This window comes from Callithrix jacchus, chromosome 6 (assembly GCF_049354715.1).
Source record: "Callithrix jacchus isolate 240 chromosome 6, calJac240_pri, whole genome shotgun sequence".
Classification (NCBI taxonomy): Eukaryota; Metazoa; Chordata; class Mammalia; order Primates; family Cebidae; genus Callithrix; species Callithrix jacchus.
The window spans coordinates 123,685,659-123,707,093 of record NC_133507.1 but is presented as its reverse complement, the minus strand read 5'-3'; the positions used below and the strand labels follow the sequence as shown (position 1 = coordinate 123,707,093).

The 21,435-nt window shown below is 40.2% G+C and overlaps 1 protein-coding gene across 1 annotated transcript in view; it reads right to left on the bottom strand.

Annotated features, from left to right (window-relative positions):
- BMPR2 (bone morphogenetic protein receptor type 2) overlaps nt 1-21,435 on the bottom strand; it is a 173,377-nt gene that overhangs the window by 8,026 nt on the left and 143,916 nt on the right. The window contains exons 10-12 of the mRNA XM_035305333.3: nt 19,661-19,797; nt 5,838-6,010; nt 2,242-3,521 (exon numbers count right to left, since the gene is read on the bottom strand). Of these exons, the coding sequence (XP_035161224.1) occupies nt 2,242-3,521; nt 5,838-6,010; nt 19,661-19,797 (1,590 nt within the window). The remainder of the gene's footprint in view (nt 1-2,241; nt 3,522-5,837; nt 6,011-19,660; nt 19,798-21,435) is intronic.

Sequence of the window (21,435 nt, the reverse complement as noted above, 5' to 3'; positions counted from 1 at the left end):
CAGGCAATCCGCCCGCCTCAGCCTCCCTAAGTGCTGGGATTACAGGTGTGAGCCACCATGCCTGGCCTGGATCAAATTTTAAAGGCACCTGGCATACAATATTTTTCAGAAGAATGACAGAAATATTAGAGTACAAATATTCTAGTTATTTCCTCTTCCCATGTCTGACGTCTGACTGACTCAGAGCCCTGCAATAAGGGTCGGTCAACTGGTCTATAATATAAGCCACTTAAGCAAGTGGCTAAATTTTACTGATTGTTCTTTGAGATCTGTATCCTTCTTTCAGCCCATTTTGTAGCCCTAATAATCATAAAGCATAACGTTTTTTCATAAATGCCTTAGTCTAAAAGAGAAAACGGCTAGGTATGGTGGCTCATGCCTGTAATCCCAGCACTGTGGGAGGCTGAGATGGGTAGATCACCTGAGGCCAGGCATTCAAGACCAGCCTGGACAACATGGCAAACCGCTCCTTTACTAAAATACAAAAATTAGTGGGGCATGGTGGTGCATGCCTGTAATCCCAGCTACTTGGGGAGGCTGAGGCAGGAGACTCACTTGAACCTAGGAGGTAGAGGCTACAGTGAGCTGAGATCATGCTGGGAGGCTGAGGCAGGAGAACTGCTTGAACCCAGGAGGTGGTGGTTGCAGTAAGCTGAGATCATGCTATTGCACTTCAGCCTGGAAGACAGAGCAAGACTCTGTCTAAAAAATAATAATAATAAAATAAAATAAAAATCATTTTGTATAACAATAACTGCTACAGATTTTGGTGAGTTCTCCTGATTTGTATTGCAATCCCTTTAGGGCAAGAAACCAAGTATCAGTTTAAGTTATTTGTTTAAGATGCTATGGGGCTCATAGTATCATAGTAAAGTATGGAGTTCCAGCTACTTGGGAGGCTGAGGTGGGAGGATGACCTGAGCCCAGGAGGTTGAGGCTGCAGTGAGCCATGATCTTGCCACTGCACTCCAGCCTGGGCAACAGTGAGACCGTGTCTTAAAAAAAAAAAGGTATAGGTATGTGAGAGATTCAACACATACCTCTTGAAAAAGATAATACTAAGAAACTAGGAAGAATCTTACAGTTTTGTTTTGTTTTCAGAGTCTCACTCTCTTGTCCAGGCTGAAGTATAGTGGTGTAATTATGTCTCACCATACCCTTGAACACCTAGGCTCAAGTGATCTTCCTGCCTTAGCCTCCCAAGTAGCTAGGACTACAGGCATGCACCACCATACCCAACTAATTTTTAAATTTTTTGTAGGGATGCGTTTTTGCTATGTTGCCCAGGCTAGTCTTGAACTCCTGGCTTCTAGTGATCCACCCACCTCAGTCTTCCAAAGCACTGGGATTACAGATGTGAGCCACTGTGCCCAGCTACAGTTTCTTTATAGTAATTTTTCTGAAATTTCTCTGGAATTTTAAGATTTATTAAGGTTAGTTTGATAAAATCTAAATGTAGACATAATTGATATTAATATGTGCAATAAACTGTTTCAAGGGTTATACTGGCATAAAATTACTTGGAGCTTTTGAACTAGTATTTACTTAATTTCAACTTTTCATAGCAAGTATATGAGTTGCATTATAAAGCAGCAGCCACATAAAGCACATATTAAATTGGTAATTATTCTGACTATTGTGATACTGACTTTTTAATTATCAATGACAAAAAATATTACTTTTTTCTTTACAACAGTTAATTACCTTTGAGGCCCAACCAAATGGCTTATTTTATTTTATTTCATTTTTGAGATGGAGTTTCGCTCTTTTGCCCAGGCTACAGTGAAGGGTCATGATTGCGGCTAGGATTACAGGCACACGCCACCATGCTCAGCTAATTTTTGTATTTTTGTAGAGATGGGGTTTCACCATGTTGGCCAGGCTGGTCTTGAACTCCTGACCTCAAGTAATCTGCTGGCCTTGGCCTCCCAAAGTGCTGGGATTACAGGCGTCAGCCAATGTGCCTGGATTAATTTTTGTATTTTTTAGTAGTGATGGGGTTTTGCCATGTTGGCCATGCTGGTCTTGAACTCCTGACCTCAGGTAATCCACCTGCTTCGGCCTCCCAAAGTGCTAGGATTATAGATATGAGCCACTTTGCCCAGCCTCAAATGGCTTATTTACAAAAGTGGTAAAGGTAAATAATCACTAGCTGAAATATATCTATTGAGTTGATTCTAAGTAGTTATTTAAATGGCCCCAAGAGACACACAGGAGAGATTATATGATCCCTCCACTTACTCTGTATACTGCCGCCATCCAGGACATTTGTGGCTGAAAGATCCAGAGAATTAGGCCTCTGTGCTCTTCTGGGCTTTGATGGCCCAGGATCTGCTACTGTGCTTGGAACACCCTGTGTAAGAACATCTTGTTCTGAACATGGATTGCTGTTGTTGTTATTGGAATTAGTTCGGCCACCTTCTAGTTGCCGTTCCCTCCTGTCCACAAGACGATCCAGAACACCTTCATCACGGCCAGCTTGTTGCTCTCGTCTCAGTAAAGGCTCATGCTCATCAGGACTGGAATTAATATTCAGCCGGGTATCCTCACTGATAAACTGATTCTGCAGCATTTCTTGGGCCCTATGTGTCACTATGTTGGTTGTTTGGCCAGACGGTACTGTCCCATTGGCATATTGGGTTGTAGCAGCATGGGAATTAACACTGTGGTTTCTACCTGCCACACCATTCATGGTGACTGTCACCACATGAGGTTCTGCTGCATTGATTGTATTCATCTTTGCAACTCCAGTTTCTACTTGTTTCAAGTTTGATTTGTGCTTGCTGCCAAATTTTAACCGGGGCTCCTTTGTTGAATTTTTGGTGTTTAAAGGCAAACTAGTAGGTCTCTTGGGAAGGTTCTGTTGCTTGGGGAGAGGATAGATCTGAGTAGGCAGAACATCAGGAATTAAACATGCTTGGCCATTTGCAGCCTGTGTGAAGTCCTGCTGTCCAGTTGCTTCTACTGCAAGTTTTATGAGTGGGTAAAGCAAGCTAGAACTAGTACTGCTCAGTGGGTCTGGCCCACTGAACTGTTTAAGAGAATGCTCCATCAGATTCTCGTCAGAGCTTTCCTTGAGGTTCTTATCAACTTCTTTTGGGTCTAGTTTGTTGGTCTCCAAGTCTTCTTCTGTCAGCTGTAAGCAGACAGGGGTTGGCCCAATTGATTGTGCAACATTTGTGGCATGCAGATTTGTTTCATCTGGGTATGGCATCTCAGATATAGTGGTCATGCCAGTACTTGGAGTGAGGCCTGTGGTGTTTGTGGTTGTTGTGTTGGTGGAGAGGCTGGTGACACTTGTTTCAGGGCTGGGGATTCGAGCTTGTGCTTGCTGTCGTTCATAGTTAATTGAATTTCGGTTCTTTTCCCCTATAGTCAAAGGTGTGCTGGACATAGAATGCTCAGAGGAAATATTCTTCACAATGCTGTCAGTGTGATGGATAGAGTCTTCAATGTATGAGGAGGAAGAATAATCTGGATAAGGACCAATTTTTGGCACACGCCTATTATGTGACAGGTTGCTTAAAGAAAGAAAAAAAGTGTCACATTGAGAACAGACATTTATGACAAACTGTCTCTCCAAGTTTAACACCTCTGATTTTAAAGTCTGAGCTGTTTTTCATTTTCTTCCAAACATATATTTTTCTAAAGGTTAGTTAAAAAGTCTAATCAAATAATCAAGTATCAATTAATAACTTAAGTGTTAGTTTTAGATGAATAAAGCCTACTGAAAAATTTATGTGAATCAGATATGATTTTTATAAATGTCCATTATTTTGGTTTATAAGAGTTAATTAAAAAATCTCTCCTATAGTTTTATAACATCACAAAATATCTATTTATGAACTGTATATTCATACAACCAGACATTATGTTTTATGAAAGGAAGAATCATGGCATATGTTTCTTTTTTACTTCCATAATTCTAGATGCATAGTACCTACTCAAAAGGTATGTTGTCAATTATCTTCCAATGGCCAAATGGTAAAAAGAATATAAGCTTTTAGGTTGTTCCAAAGGCCTCCATTAAGAGGCATGCCCTAGCAATGGCACATATCTTTCTGGAGTAGTCTGAGCCATTTGAGCAAAAGTCCTTGAGCCCAAGGTATAAGGAAGAATGTGATGTTCAAATAAAGAACCAAAGATTCAGAACTGCTCTCTAATTATCATGGGTTTTTCACTGTCATTGTCATTCCTTGGGAGTGACAGTTATTTATAAGGGAGATGACAGGAGGAAAAGAAGAAAGAGTTGTTAAACAGTACAAGAAAAGGAAGCTAAGGAGACATGGAGGGTAAGATTCAGTAAAATAAAACGTAGAGTTAGAGTAACTATGGGAAATCATTAGTAGAGACCGGAGATGAGAAGATGCATGGAGAAGGTCAAGCTGAATGACATGGGAGGCAAAAAAATGGCCAAATCAAGGTGGGGCATCAAGGGTTTCTTTTCTTACCATTAAAGAAAAGTTTGAAAGCATTCGAAGTAAAAGCTTTAGCTGACTTTTGAGAAAAGTATAAACACCATACTAGAGGACATGGGAAATACAGAGATGAGGGGAGATGAAAGCAGAAGACTGTCCTCAGGTATGTTGAAAGTGAGAAAACTTATGATTACAATTGCCAGTGTCTACCTTTCCTGACTTGCTGATATATAAGGTATAAGTTTATATCTGAAACTAATTTAACCTATACAAAAGTAGTACAAACCACATTTTTTACCTATGGCTAATATAAATAGCTTTCACAAATTAGAACAACAGAAAATAGGCCAGGCACAGTGGCTCACAGCCAGGCACGGTGGCTCACGCCAGCACTTTAAGAGGCCAAGGCAGGTGGATCACCAGAGGTCAGGAGTTCACGATCAGCCTGGCTAACATGGTGAAATCCCATCTCTACTAAATATACAAAATTAGTTGGGCCTGTAATTAGGTGGCTCATGCTTGTAATCCTAGCAACTGGGGAAGCTGAGGCAAGAGAATCTCTTGAACCCAGGAGGGGGAGATTGCAGTGAGCCAGGATTGCGCCACTGCACTCCAGCCTGAGTGACAGAGTGAGACTCAGTTCCCCCTCCCCCCAAAAAAGTTTCAAGAATCAAGTGTATTTTTATTTCAATTTTCGCCAGTACCGCTTTCCTGGATGCCTTTCTGAAAGTTTTAAACATGTATTAGACAAAATGACAAAGTCATAGAAAGGCTTTCTTTTCTCCCAAACATGGAACAAAGAAATACAGACGTAGAAAGTTCCAAATTGTAGTGATTTTTTTTAAAGTCTCTTTATTTAAAACCAAAAATCATAGTTCTAATAAAGGAAATGTCTTATAAAATAATATTCATGATGGAATAGAAAGACCTTTGAATTGCTTTCATGTAGTAGTAGTGTATTCTATAAGAAAGAGTATTAGATAGAAAGTCTAGAAACGGTAGCATCAGTGACAGTCGTTAGATAGGCAAGTTCACAGTTCTATTGACTTAAGGAAAAAAGCAGAGGAGGAAGGAATAATAACAACAAAGGATAAATGAGACAATTTATATAGAAGTGCTTATGAACTTTTAGTTATTAAAATGTTTTACCTTTATTATTGCAGGAAAGTTAGACCATAGAGAAATACTAAGTTCTTTCACTATATTTTTACATATAAAAAAAAATGCAGATTTCATTTTGTACTTATACCAAACAAAAATGTTCAGTAAATAGGAATACTGAAAGACAAATGATAACTTTAGATTGTACGAGGTAATCATTGAACCATTAGGCTGGTTTAACAGTATTTGTTTTCTATTCTTTGTTAGGTCTCAGTTTCTAATACTGATTGATAGATGCCACACCCCTTAGGGTCTTACCGTTCATTCTGCATAGCAGTAGACATTGGATTGACTGTTGGGCTCACAGATTTGTTTCTTTCCCAAATCATCATAAGTTCAGCCATCCTTTCCTCAGCACACTGTGCAGTAAGCCGAGCCTCTGCATCCTGGTCCCAACAGTCTTCGATTGTCTCCTTGAGTGACCTCACTGCCTGTAAGACAAAGTACATGTCAAACTGTGTGTCTTTAAAAAAAAGTATCGAGCTTTTCAGTTCACAATATGAGGTAAAAGAAAAATCAATTTCCCTAACCAGTATTTTACATACAATAACATATTTTAGGCTTCAAGGATTTGTAAAGGAACACATTCTCAAAAGGCGATGAACAAGTAAGCAAGCAAGCAAGATTTAATTTAACTCCCTGAAGAATTATTCACAAAAGTAAACAACAGTAAGTCGCAGATGTTTTTTCAAGGCCACAGGTTTATGTCATTGTTGTTAATTCACAGTTCTGTTATTTCAATCGATAGCCACTAATTCCGCCTCAAAAATAAGTTTTGAGTTTGATGGAATTTGGGGCATTTGGCTATCTTCTATCTCTAGGTGAGCTTTTCTCCTTTTCCCTTAGTTAAGAGTGCTTGGCTAGGCACAGTGGCTCACACCTATAATCCTAGCACTTTGGGAGGCTGAGGCAGGCCAATCACCTGAGGTCAGGAGTTTGAGACCAGTTTGGCTAACATGGCGAAACCCCATCTCTACTAAAAACATAAAAAAATTAGCTAGCATGGTGGTGTGCACCTGTAGTCCCAGCTACTTAGGAGGCTGAGGCAGGAGAATTGCTTAAACCTGGAAGGCAGGGGTTGCAGTGAGCCAAGATTGTGCCACTGCACTCCAGCCTGGTGACAGAGTGAGACTCTGCCTTAAAAGAAAAGAAAAAAAAAAAGAGTGCCTCATTCCAACCTTAAAATTTACAGACATGTCTTCTTTAAACTAGTTCCACAGCAGTAGTATCAAAAACAGTCCCATGCTGTAGTACTCCTATACATTAGCAATGAACAACAGTCTCTCTTTTGGGGAAAGCTAGTTTTAACTCCCTTTTTAAAAACAGACTTTGAATAGTTTGGTAGACTGTCATCTATAATCCCTTCAGACTTGTTTCAATTAAGCTTTAAGCTTTGTGCCTGCTCTGATATTTACATTTCCTGTACCTTTACTTTCTTTTTTTTTTTTTTATTTTGTAGGAAGGGAGGAAGGCAGGAAGGGAGGGAGGGAGGAAGAAAGGGAGTGAGGGAGGGAGGGAGAGAAGGGAAGGAAGGAAATCAGGCAATGAGAAAGACATTGCCAACCTGGATCTGGAGGTCTACAAGTTGATTTCTTTTTTTCTTTTTTTTTTTTGAGAGAAGGAAAGAAAAAAAAGGAGTGAAGGAGAGGAAGAAAGAGGAAGAAAAAGAGGGAGAGAGAATGGAAATGTTGCTTTATTCTAAAAAAAATGGGTATTAATAATGGCCAATCAATGTTTCATTTAAACTTATGAGTAGGTGTGATGTGGTATGGACAAGAATGTATATTTTGTGGATTTGAAGTGGGGAGCTCTATAAATATTTATTAAGTTTACTTGTTCTGGATCTGAGTTCGAGTCCTTGATATCCTTATTAATTTTCTGTCTCACTGAGTCTAAGTCTTTATGTATCTGGGTGTTAGGATCGTTAGCTTTTGTTGTTGCATTGATCCTTTTACCACTGTATCTTTGTTGCTTTAAAATCTATTTTATCCGATACAAGATCTGCAATGCCTGCTTTTTATTTATTTATTATTTATTTTTGCTCTCCATTTGGTTGGTAAATCTTTCTCCATCCCTTTGTTTTGGGTCTTTGTGTATCCTTGCATGTGAAACGGGTCTGGATGTAACATGCCGTTGGGTTTTGGCTGTGTCTTTTGATTGGGGGATTTAGTCAATTTAAATTTAGGGTTACTGCCATTTGATGTTAACTCGCTGTTTGATCCATTCGTTGGTGTAAATTCTTCTTTATGTTGGTGCTCTTTACTTTTTGGTATATTTTGAGAAAGGCTAATACTGGTTGTTTCTTTCTATGTGTAATGCTTCTTTCAGAAGCTCTTGTAAAGCAGGCCTGGTGGTAATAAAATCTCTGAGTTCTTGCTTGTTCATAAAAGATTTTATTTTTCCTTCAGTTGTGAAGTTTAGTTTGGCTGGATATGAAATTCTGGGCTGAAGGTTCTGTTCTTTGAGGATGTTGAATATTGGCCCCCACTCTCTTCTGGCTTGTAGAGTTTCTGCTGAGAGATCTGCTGTAAGTCTGACAGGCTTGCCTTTGTGGGTAACCTGACCTTTCTCTCTGGCTGCCCTTAGTAATTTCTCCTTCGTTTCAACCCTGGTGAATCTAATGATTATGTGCCTTGGGGTTGCTCTTCTTGAGGAATATCTTTGTGGTGTTCTCTGTATTACCTGGGGTTGAATATTGACCTGCTTTGCTAGTTTAGGAAAATTTTCCTGAATAATATCCTGAAGGGTATTTTCCAGCTTGGATTCATTCTCTCCGTCGCATTCAGGTACACCTATCAAACGTAAATTTGGTCTTTTCACATAGTCCCACATTTCTTGGAGACTTTGTTCATTCCTTTTTATCCTTTTTTCTCTAATCTTTTCTTCACATTTTATTTCATTAAGTTGGACTTTGACCTCTGATATCCCTTCTTCTGCCTGAACAATTCGAGTGTTTAAACCTGTGCATACTTCTCGGAGTTCCTGTATTGTATTCTTCAGTTCCATTAATTCATTCATACTCCTCTCTAAGTTGTCTATTCTCAATAGGATTTCATCAAACCTTTTTTCAAAGTTCCTAGTTTCTTTACATTGGGCTACAACATGTTCTTTTAACTCACCGAAGTTTGTTATTATCCATTCCTTGATGAGTACTTCTGTCATCATTGGGATGTGCTCGTTCTCCATCAAGCCTTGTTCCATTGTTGATGTGGAACTGTGATCATCTTTAGAGGGAGAGGCATTCTGACTTTGAGTATTCTCAGCTTTTTTACGCTGGTTTCTTCCCGTCATTGTAAATTTATCCTCCTGTCGTCTTTGAATTTACCAACTTTCAGATTAGGTCTCTTGAGTGGACGTCCAGGTTGTTAGTTCCCAGGGCCAGAGCAGCGTCGTTAAAACTGATGGTGCTTTTCTTCCCAGGATTCTCCTGTCGGGCTTCCTTCTTGTGTCCGTAGTAGGTGACTCTGCCTTCCCGGGGCTCCAAACCTCGGTCAGAAGGGGAACCGTTTACTCTGCGCCGAGCGCTGCCACGCCGAGGTGCCATCACAGCCTCTACACCGGGCTCTGGTGTTGTGCTGGGGACCTGTGCGGGTCCTCCAAACCTGTTTACTCTGCTCTGAGAGCTGCCGAGCCAAGGTGCCGGCCGGAACCGCTGTGCCGGCCACGAGAGTTGCGCTGGCGACCCGTGTGTTTCCTCCACTGGGGATCAGTCGCTCGGTGAACGACCAGAATTTGTCTGAAAGTGTGGCGTCCTCTAGTTCTCAGCGCCTTCACTGAGAGGTGCAATCCCGGGATGTTAGCAATCGGCCATCTTGGATCGTCACCCCTAATTTATTTTTTGAGACAGGGTCTTGCCCTGTCTTCCAGGCTGGAGTGCAGTGGCACAATCTCGGCTCACTGTAACCTCTGCCTCCTGGGTTCAAGTGATTTTCCTGCCTCAGCCTGCCAAGTAGCTGGGATTACAGATACCTGCCACCATGCCTGGCTAATTTTTGTATTTTTAGTAGAGACGGGGTTTCACCATGTTGACCAGGCTGGTCTTGAACTACTGACCTTGGGTGATCCACCTGCCTCAGCCTCCCAAAGCACTGGGATTACAGGCAGGAGCCACCACACCTGGCCAAAACTCCCCAAATTTAGTAAAATAAATAAATCTAGGCTAGGTATGATGGCTAACACCTGTAATCCCAGCAGTTTGAGAGCAATCTGGCCAATATGGTGAAACCCTGTCTCTACTAAAAACAAAAAAATTAGCTAGGTATGGGGTCAGGCACCTGTAATCCCAGCTACTTGGGAGGCTGAGGCAGGAGAATTGCTTGAACCTGGGTAGTGAAGGTTGCAGTGAGCCAAGAGCCGAGATCATGCCACTGCACTCCAGCCTGGGTGACAAAGTGAGACTTAGACTCAAAAAAACAAAAAACAAGAAATGAATCTACATATCCAATATCCAAAAAACTTGATGAATTCTAAGTAGGATAAACTCAGAGTTTCATATTGAGACACACTACTATTAAACTGTGAAAAGCCAAAGATGAAGAGAGAATCTTGACAGCTAGAGAAGAGATCTGAAACATACATGAGATCTTCAATAAGATTAACAGCCAATTTCTTATCAGAAAACATGGAAGCCAGAGGCAGAGGTATAACATACTTAAAACGCTGAAAACAACAACAACAACAACAACAAAAAAAAAAACTGTTTACCAAGAACTCTATAGCAAGGAAAATTATCCTAAACTAATGAGGTAGAAATTAAGGTATTTCCAGATAAACAAAAACTGAGATTGGGTATGGTGGCTAACACCTGTAATCCCAGTACTTTGGGACGCTGAGGCATGCCACTGCATTTCAGCCAGGGCAATAGAGCAAGGCTCTGTCTCAAAAAAAAAAAAAAGCTGATATTCCCTACAAAAAATGCTAAAGGGAATCCATCAAAGGACATCAGACAATAAGTAGAAGCCAAAAGCCTACTTAGGTAGATATAAAAGCCACTATTATTATATTTTTGGTTTGTAACTTCTTTTTAAAAACAGAAAAACAGGGTCTCGTTCTGTTGCCCAGGCTGTAGTGCAGCTGCATGATCACAGGTCACAGCCTTCCTCCTGGACCTAAGCAATCCTCCAACATCAGCCTCCTGAGTAGCTGGGACTGCAGACAAGCACCACTGTGCCTGGCTAAGGCACCACAGTGCCAAAATGATCCTTCTGCCTCGGTCTCCCAAAGTGCTAGGATTATAGGTAAGAGCCATCACATATAGCCTCCTCCTTTTTTCTTATTTAAGAGAGAAAAGCATAAAATAGTAATTATAAATCTAGGCTGGGCATGGTGGCTCATGCCTGTAATCCCAGCACTTTAGGAGGCTAAGGTGGGAGGACTGCTCGAGGCCAGGAGTTCAAGACAACAAGCCTGGACAACATAGCAAGATTCATTTCTACAAAAAATTTTAAAAATCAGCTGGATGGCTTCTTCTCCAATAAAACACCAAATGGTCGATGACGCTGGTGCAAAAAGAAGAAAAAATTTTTAAAAAATTGGCTGGATGGGCTGGGTGCAGTGGCTCACACCTGTAATCCCAGCACTTTGGGAGGCTGAGGCAGGCGGATCACCTGAGGTCACGAGTTCGACACCAGCCTGACCAATATGGTGAAACCCCACCTCTACTAAAAATACAAAAATTTTCCAGGTGTGGTGGTGGGCACCTGTAGTCCCAGCTACTCGGGAGGGAGACAGGAGAATTGTTTGAACCCAGGAGGCGGAGGTTGCAGTGAGCTGAGATCACGCCACTACACTCCAGTCTGGGTGACAGAGCAAGACTCTAAGAAGAAAAAAAAAAAAATTAGCTGGATGTGGTTGTGCACCCCTGTGATCCCAGTTACTCAGGAGGCTAAGGTGTGAGGATCACTATTTAGCATGGGAGGTCAAGGCTGTAGTAAGCTATGAAGGCAGGACTATACTCTAGTCTGGGTGATACAGTGAGACCCTGTACTCCCATCGCCACCCCCTAAAAAGAATGTCTAAAATTAAAAAGACTGGCAATACCAAGTGTTTGCAAAGATGTAGAGAAACTGGAACTCTCATGCACTGCTGGCCAGAATGTAAAAATGGCACAACTATTTTAGAAAACCAGCAGGGTTTCTTTTTGCTTTTTTGAGACAGAGTCTCACTCTGTTGCCCAGGCTGGAGTGGCGCGATCTCAGCTCACTGCAGCCTCTGCCTCCTGAATTCAAATGATTCTCTAGCCTCAGCCTCCCAAGTTGCTTAGATTACAGGTATGCACCACCACATCCGGCTAATTTTTGTATTTTTAGTAGAGACAGGCTTTCACATGTTGGCCAGGCTGGTCTTGAACTCCTGACCTCGGGTGTTCCACTGGCCTCAGCCTCCCAAAGTGCTGGGATTACAGGCGTGAGCCACTGCACCTGGCCATGAAAACTGGCAGTTCCTTAAAAAGTTAAACATATACCTACCACATGATCCAACCATTCTACTCTTAAGTATTTACCTAAGTAAATAAACCATATGTTTATACAAAGACTTGTATAAGAATATTCATAGCAGCTTTATTTATAACAATTGAAACTGGAAATAAGTGAAATATGTGTCACCAGTAGATGGACAAACATATTATATGCATACAATGAAATACTACTCAGCAATTAAACGAAACAAACTATGGATACACATAAGAACATGAATAAATCTCAAAATAATTATGCTGAAAGAAGCCAGAAAAATAGTACGTTTATATGACTCCATTTATATAAAATTCTAGAAAATGTAAACTAATCTCTAGTGACAGAAAGCAGATCACTGGTTGCCTGGGGACTCACGGGGGACAGAGAAAGGTGAGAAGAGATTACAAAGCGCACGAGAAATCTTCTGAGGGTAATTGAAATGTTCACAATCATGACTGTGATAATGATTTTATAGGTGTATACATATGTCAAAACATACTAAATGTATGCTTTAATATGTGCAGTTTATGAATTATAGCTCTTTAAATGTAAAAAATTTGAGAATAAATCAGAATGGAAAACAAATATTTACGCAAAATCTGATGTCCCCTTTGAAAGGGGACTCTAACTCTAGAAACAGATAAATAATGATACCTTCATGCTTTTGTAAATGAGTTAAAGGGAATGGTATTATTAACACTGATGAGGAAAGACAAGTAGGGAAAAAAAAAGAACAGAAAAGATAAACAAGGAACTTTTTCAATCTTTCTTACCCAAAGGAAGGAAAATCCAAGTTGGGTCTTGTGGGTGGGTCATAAAATCAGCTCAGTGGTTTAAAACAAACAACTCTACCAATATCCCAAAATTGAAATGCTCTAGACTAGAGCAGAAAACACTAAGATGATCTAGGGCAGGTAGTAAGGTTAAGTATTATGCTGTGTAATGATGTAAACTTTACTTTTTTTTTGAGATGGGGTCTCACTATCTTGCCCAGGCTGGAGTGCAGTGGTTATTCACAGGTAAGATCATAGTACTACAGTCTCACATTCCTAGGCTGAAGCAATCCTCTTCCATCAGCCTCCTATGTAGCTTGGACTATAAGCCACTACTGACCTGACTGAAGTTGTATTTCTTAATGTAGGTTGTGTCAGACGAAAAAAATGTTTTATTTTATTTAAAATGTTGAATCACAGAAGTAGTCTGTAGATTTTGTGCAAAAGAGAAAATGGAAAAACTAAAAATATGTGGAAAACAGTGGTAGTTTCTTCTAAAATGTACTATATATTCCTTAAAAAAAAAAAAAGACTAGAGGGCAAACATGAACCGAGGAAGAGTTGCCACATTTTTTTTTTTAAGATGGAGTCTCATTCTGTTGCTCAGGCTGTAGTGCAGTGGGACAATCTCAGCTCACTGCAACCTCCACCTCCCAGGTTCAAGCGATTCTCCTGTCTCAGTCTCCTGAGTAGCTGCAATTACAGGCATCTGCTACCACATCCAGCTAAGTTTTTGTATTTTTAGTAGAGATGGGGTTTCACCATGTCCAGGCTGGTCCCAAACTCCTGACCTCAAGCAATCCACACACCTGGGCCTCCCAAAAAGCTGGAATTACAGGCATGAGCCATGTACTGGCCTTTTTTTTTTTTTTTTGAGATAAAGTCTCCCTCTGTCACCCAGGCTGGAATGCAGTGGCACAATCTCTACTTAGTGTAACCTTCACCTCCTGGGTTCAAGCGATTCTCCCGCCTCAGCCTCCTGAATAGCTGGGATTACAGGCGTGTGCCGCCACACTTGGCTAATTTTTGTGTTTTTAGTAGAGACAGGGTTTCACAATGTTGGCCAGGCTGGTCTCAAACTCCTGACCTCAAGTGATCCACTTGCCTCAGCCTCCCAAAGTGCTGGGATTACAGGCATGACCCACCATGCCTTGCTAAGCTCCCAGCTTTTATGTGAAAATATATTAAAATAAAACTATTGATTAAAAGAGGTTATACAAAACTAACACTAAGGAATAAAGAAAAGCCAGACATCGAGACCATCCTGGTCAACGTGGTGAAACCCCGTCTCTACTAAAAATACAAAAAATTAGCTGGGCACAGTGGCGCGTGCCTGTAATCCCAGCTACTCAGGAGGCTGAGGCAGGAGGATTGCCTGAACCCAGGAGGCAGAGGTTGCGGTGAGCCGGGATTGCGCCATTGCACTCCAGCCTGGGTAACAAGAGCGAAACTCCGTCTAAAAAAAAAAAAGAAAAGCCAGACAAGTGATTTTAAGAGAGGAAAGAAAGAATTCAAGACAGACTAAGAAATGGAGTATAAATGTTTGGAAAAGAGGCTGGGGGCTCATAAATATACTCCCAGCACTTTAGGAGTTTGAGGCTACAGTGAGCTACTACTGTCCCCCTGCACTCTAGTATGGGTGACAAAAACAAAAAAACTGTGGAAGAATGGAAAACATGAAGAATGGTAGTACAGTTAAAAAATTATAGTTGAACATATTATGTAGGAGAAAAAAAGCTACTTTAAAATAAACGTGGCCTATAATTTTTTGTTTTACCAGTTTAAAATATTTTAATATAAAAAAAAGCCTTAAACTGTGTGTGGGGGCCAGGCATGTTGGCTCATGACTATAATCCCGGCACTCTGGGAGGCCAAGCTAGGAGGATTGCTTGAGGCCAGGAGTTTAAGACCAGTCTTGGCAACATAGTGATACTCTGTCTCTACAAATAAACAAAAATAAACAAAACACAAATAAACAAAAAACCAAAACTGGCCCGGTGCGGTGGCTCATGCCTATAACTGCAGCACTTTGGGAGGCCAAGGCAGCAGGATCATGAGTTCAGGAGTTCGAGATCAGTCTGGACAACATAGTGAAACTCCATCTGTACTAAAAATACAAAAATTAGCTGAGCGTGGTTACTTGCACCTGTAGTTCCAGCTACTCTGGGGGTGGGGGTGAGGCAGAAGAATCACTTGAACCTGGCAGGCAAAGGTTGCAGTGAGCTGAGATTGCGCCACTGCACTCCAGCCTGGGTGAGAGAGCGAGACTCTGTCTCAAAAGAACAAACAACTGTGTGTATATAATTGTTAAAGCAGTTCATTTTTCCTGTAAATTCTGAAACATACAGGAAGAAGTCATTTATGAAATGAAGAAAAAGGGAAAATAACAAACAGAAAAAAAAAAGAAAAAGTCATTTATAAACCCAATATTCAGAGATAACTAGGGTTTAACATTTTCATGTATTCCTTTAGACTATTTTCTATGCTTTCATTTTTATTAGGAAACTATTCTTCCCCCACCCCTTTATTGACTAATCTATGTTTGAGTCCCTGGCAGTTTATAAAATAAAACTAGTTTTTATATTCATTAATATTTGAAAGATTTTGAGTTTTACTACTAAAAGAATGTTTCTTAATCTCAATGCAACTATGAAAGCAATAATGCCTTCTTTGAACATAGCTGCATTTCTCTTTTTATAAACTATGTACTTGCTACCTAACTCTAGTATTGGACTGTCACTGCAAAGAAGCAGTTTATTGACTGTAGCACATTAGAATTAAATGGATTCACTGGAAGTGAACCAAGTATTATGAATCCCTTACTTGGCAACCTACTCCATACTGGAAGTAAAAAGTTTTCAGGTAAATATGCATATGATGCATATCCCGTAACAATAGGGTTGCCAAGAGGCATTTCAAAATAATAGTTCCCATTTTCACTGGTGAAATAAAACAGTTTAAGAAAGATGAGGTTGTATTTTGCTAGAATAAAATTTTGCCAACAGATTTTCTTTTAGGAATACTCTATTGTGAGGCTGGCACCTCTGATGAATTCAGCCTCTCACCTGCTGTCAGGGACCTCTTAAAGATCTGTCTCAGTTCCCATAGCAGGGACTGTAGTTTGGAAGCAATTCTGGACATATGTGCTTAACAACATGCTCTTCAATTGCCACATACTCAAAGAAGATTTCAATCTGATTCAAACAGAAGCCAAACTTGAAAGTAACCTACTGACAAAGATAACCAATGAAGACAGTGCTCATTCTAAATCTGTATGGAAACATATAATGTCTCTCTAGCCTTTCTCTGACATGACATCACTCCACTTAAGTCAGGATCCAAAATGGAAATACTATTCTAGTCCTACCAAGACAATCTAAAATTGAAATGTGAAAATATATAGTAAAATCATTTAAGTTGCTTATTTTTTCACTTTTTGTTATTTATAGCCAAGAAAATTAATTTGTTAAAAATAACACCTTCAGAATGAATCACTCTTATTACATATTGAAAATAAGAACTGATTGCTATGGAAAAGGCAAACAAGAGCTTCTGGAAATATAAATATGATTGTGGAAGCTAAAACTTTAATTAATAGATAACTGATATAAGAATAGTAAAAACTAAATGAATCATTTGAAGGTAAAGCTGGGTAAATCTTGAAAAATGTAGTAGGGGAGCCCAGGTATGCTGGCTCATGCCTGTAATCCCAGTACTTTGGGAGGCTGGGTTGGGTGGATCACTTGAGATCAGGAGTTTAAGACCAGCCCAGCCAACATGGTGAAACCCCATCTCTACTAAAAATACAAATTACCTGAGAGGCTGAGGCATGAGACTCACTTGAACCTGGGAGGCGGGGGTTGCAGTGAGCTGAGATCCTGCCACTGCACTCCAGCCTGGGCAACAGAGCAAGACAATGTCTCAAAAAAAAAAAAAAAGGAAAGAAAAGGAAAACATAGAGGGGGGGAAAAGTGGAAAACACACCAAAAAAATTGATTCCTAGGATGTCAGGTGGTATAATATTTGTCTAGTGGGAATTTCAGAAGGAGGAATTGAAAGTTTAAGAAAGAATTAAAAAAATAATACCAGGCCAGGCATGATGGCTCATGCCTGTAATTTTAGCACTTTGAGAAGGTGAGGTAAGGGGACTGCTTGAATTCAGAAGTTTGAGACCAGCCTGGGAAATACAGCAAGACGCTTGTCTTTACAAAAACTAAAAAAAGCCAGGCACAGTGGTATGCATATGAAGTCTCAGCTACTCAGGAGGCTAAAGGAGGAGAATAGCTTAAGCCAAGGAGTTCAAGGCTGCAGTAATCCATGATCACACCACTATACTCCAGCCAGAGCAATAGGGCGAGACCCTGTCTCAAAAAAAGAAAAGAGAGAGAGAGAGAGAAAAAAGAAAATTCCTCTGAATTTTCAAACTGAAAACCTATCCAGTGCCAAGCCAAAATGTGTGAAAAGATCCATGCCTACATACATCAAGGTGAAATTTCACAGTTCTAATGATAAAGTCTTAAAAGCTTATAGAGAAAAGAAATTAAGAGGACAAAACAAAGATACAACAAAAAATGCAATGGAATGATTCAGGATGGCACTGAAATTCTCAATAGACTGGAGACTAGAGCCTAGAGCACATGGAGATTGCAGGCTAGAGAATGATGGAGTAGTAGTTTCAAAGTTGTGAGCAAAACAATTTTGATACTGAAACTATTATCCAGCCAAATTATTACTTGAGTGTGAGCAAAAGATAAAAACAGTTTTAAACATGCAAGGATTCATAATGTTTACCACCACACACATACTAATACATATTACTTAAGTTTTAAGGAGGAACTTCATCAAAGAAAGCATCATTTAAAGAAAGAGAATGACATGAGATTTTTAATGCTGCTTCTGAGTAGAACCTAAAAACAAGAAAAAGAAAGATGACAGGAAATCAAAAAGAAATCATCTGGTGATGACTTTTTCTTTTTTGAGAGAGTCTCCTCCTGTCGCCAGGCACCAGGCTGGAGTGCAGTGGGACGATCTCGGCTCACTGCAACCTCTGCCTCCCGGGTTCAAGCAATTCTCCTGCTTCTGACTCCCGAGTAGCTGGGACTATAGGTGCACGCCACCATGACCAACTAATTTTTGTATTTTTTTAGTAGAGACGAGGTTTCACCATGTTGGCCAGGATGGTCTCAATCTCTTGACCTTGTGATCCACCAGCCTCGGCCTCCCAAAGTGCTGGAATTACAGGTGTGAGCCACCGCGCCCAGCCAATTTTTTTTTTTTTAAGACATAATCTCACTCTTGCCCAGGCTGGAGTGCAGTGGTGCAATCTCGGCTCACTGCAACCTCCACATTCGGGTTCAAACGATTCTCCTGCCTCAGTCTCCTGAGTAGCTGGGATTACAGGTGCCTACCACCATGCCTTGCTAATTTTTATATTTTTAGTAGAGACAAGGTTTCATCATGTTGGTAAGGCTAGTCTTGATCTCCTGACCTTGTGATCTGCCCACTTCAGCCTCCCAAAGTGTTGGGATTACAGTCGTGAGCCAATGCGCCTGGCCTTTTTTTTTTTTTTTTTTTTTTTTTTTTTAGATGAGGTCTCGTTCTGCCACCCAGGCTGGAGTGCAGTGGGGTGATCTCAGCTCACTGCAACCTCCACCTTCTGGATTCAAGCAATTCTGCCTCGGCCTCCTGAGCAGTTGGGACTTGATTATATTTTTTTAAAGAGACAGGATCTTGCTCAGGCTGGAGGGAAGTGGTGTGATCATAGCTAACTCAGCCTCAAATTCCTGGGCTCAAGTGATGGATGATAACTTGAAACATTCTACCCAAAGCAGCAGGGGAGATTGTAGTAACTAATGTAGAATTTTTATTCCTTATAAATCCAAGCACAATACTTTGTTGTGCAGTGAATGCTTTTATAATCATAATTCTACAAATTTCTGGTTATTTTATTTAAATATTAGATGAATTTACAGACAAAGCATATATCATTTAATAATAGAATATTACAAACTGGGAGACAATAAATGAGAGATAACTTAAGAATAGAGTATTTGAAGTTATAATGATAATCTTTGGAAGAGAAAAAAAGATTACTAAAAGGAGTTACTTACAGAGAGCAATAGTAGAAAGAGGTAGTTTTTTCCCTTTTAATACAATAATTATGATATATCATCCAATAGGATGATTATATTATCAATGGAATACTGACCAAATGGAGAGAAACACAAACATCTAGAGGTACTGACATTAAAAAAAGTCTTTAAGAAATAAACTTCAGAAATGATAGTGGATAATTAGATGATCCTATTTATGTTAAAAAATTATATGAGTGCATATATGTGAATTTGTAAGATGTTTTCAGTGATGTAACAGCAACTTATTCAAATGGCAGGGGCCTCTGAAGATATTTCATTGTTGTGAATTATATTTTTAATAAGCAGAATTCATAGGCTGCACCTTGGTTTTCTTCAGGTCTAGCCTAAATTTTCATTAGCCACTGATTATGTATGTCTGTGCTACTTAACATTTTTGGTATTATTATCAAGAGAATAAGAAGAAATTTCAATAATGACTAAAATCAATATGTTAATTAATCCAGCTGTTACTTAATCTGGTAAACTTAAGAAACAGTAGTTATTCTCTCTAAATAGTATTTTATGCTTGGAGAAAAACAAAACGGAACAAAAAACTGTGACTTTTTTCATTTTGAAAGTGTATAGCATCATAAAAATCAAGTTGGATTTCTGGCATTAGGCAACTCCAAAAACAATTAACATTATCTATTTTTGCCTCAAACAACATTAAAATATATTCAGTCATAAGTCTTCTCTTTAATAATTTAGTTTTTTCTTACCAGGCTATTTTCTTTCCAGGCTTCTGGGAACTTGGGTCTCTGTTTTTCTCTAGACACAAGAACCTGCATATCCTCGAAAGTGGGATGGTTTCCAACCTCTGTCTGAAAAGCCATCTGGTACTCTGGTACAGATTCCCCTGTGTATTTGTAGAAAAGAATGACAGAATAAAATTTCCAGTTACCATAAATGATAGAATAACAGGGGTATTTCTGATACTAAGTAAGCAAAAAAACTGTGTCACAATCTTTTTAGTTTTTTAGCCCCTTCAGGTAAATTTGGAAATCCTAAAGAGACCTTGTTGTAGGTTTAATAATTCTTTTTGTTGTTGTTGTTGAGATGGAGTTTCCCTCTTGTTATCCAGGCTGAAGTGCAATGGCGCAATCTCGGCTCACCGCAACCTCTGCCTCCTGGGTTCAGGCAATTCTCCCGCCTCAGCCTCCTGAGTAGCTGGGATTACAGGCACGTGCCACCATGCCCAGCTAATTTTTTTGTATTTTTAGTAGAGACGGGGTTTCACCATGTTGACCAGGATGGTCTCGATCTCTTGATCTGGTGATCCACCCTCCTCGGCCTCCCAAAGTGCTGGGATTACAGGCGTGAGCCACCATGCAGTTTCACTCTTGTCTCCGAGACTGGAGCGCAGTGGCTGGATCTCGGCTCACCACAACCTCCGATTCCCAGGTTCAAGCGATTCTCCTGCCTCAGCCTCCAGAATAGCTGGGATTACAGGCATGTGCCACCATGCTCAGCTAATTTTTTTTATTTTTTTCTTAGTCGAGATGGGTTCCTCCATGTTGGTCAGGTTGATCTCCAGCTCCCAACCTCAGGTGATCTGCCTGCCTCACCTCCCAAAGTGCTGGGATTGATTACAGGCATGAGCCACTGAGCCCAGCCAATTTTTTTTTTTTTTTCAAAGACAGAGTCTCACTCTGTTGCCCAAGCTGGAGAGCAGTAGCACAATCTTGGCTCACTGCAACTTCCACCTCCTGGGTTCAAGTGATTCTCCTGCCTCAACCTACCGAGCAGCTGGGATTACAAATGCACACCACCACACTGGCTAATTTTTGTATTTTGGTAGAGATGGGGTTTCACCATGTTGGCCAGGGTGGTCTCGAACTGACCTCAGGTGATCCACCAGCCTTGGCTTCCCAAAGTGCTGGGATTATAGGTGTGAGCCACCATGCCCAGCCCAATGCATTATTAATAAATGCTTTGCTTAGAATAGTCTCAAATATTTGTTGATAAATCAAATGGTAGTTTCAATGATGGATAGGTATTTTTAAATGGTTTCTGATATTACTAAATTCAGGGGACAAAGACTATTACGTTTATAAGGCATACATAATACTTGAAAATAGGCCTCAACACTGATCCCCCCATAGAGGGTAGTGAAGATGAGAAAAAAGTCCAGGACCTAGTACAACAAATATGTCTATAGAACCAAATATAAATGGGTGGGTTGAATACGTCATTGGCTCTATCATAGTGCCAGACAGTATCAAATGTCACAAAAATATTTATAATAATGGTCATTTCAAAGAAAAAAGTCAATATACTTTAAACAATTTTTTTTTAAAGAGGCTGGGTGTGGTGGCTCACGCCTGTAATCCCAGCACTTTGGGAGGCCGAGGCAGGTAGATCACAAGGTTAGGAGTTGGAAACCAGCCTGACCAACAGGGTGAAACCCTATCTCTACTAAAAATACAAAAATTAGCTGGGTGTGGTGGCGAATGCCTGTAATCCCAGCTACTCAGGAGGCTGAGGCAGGAGAACT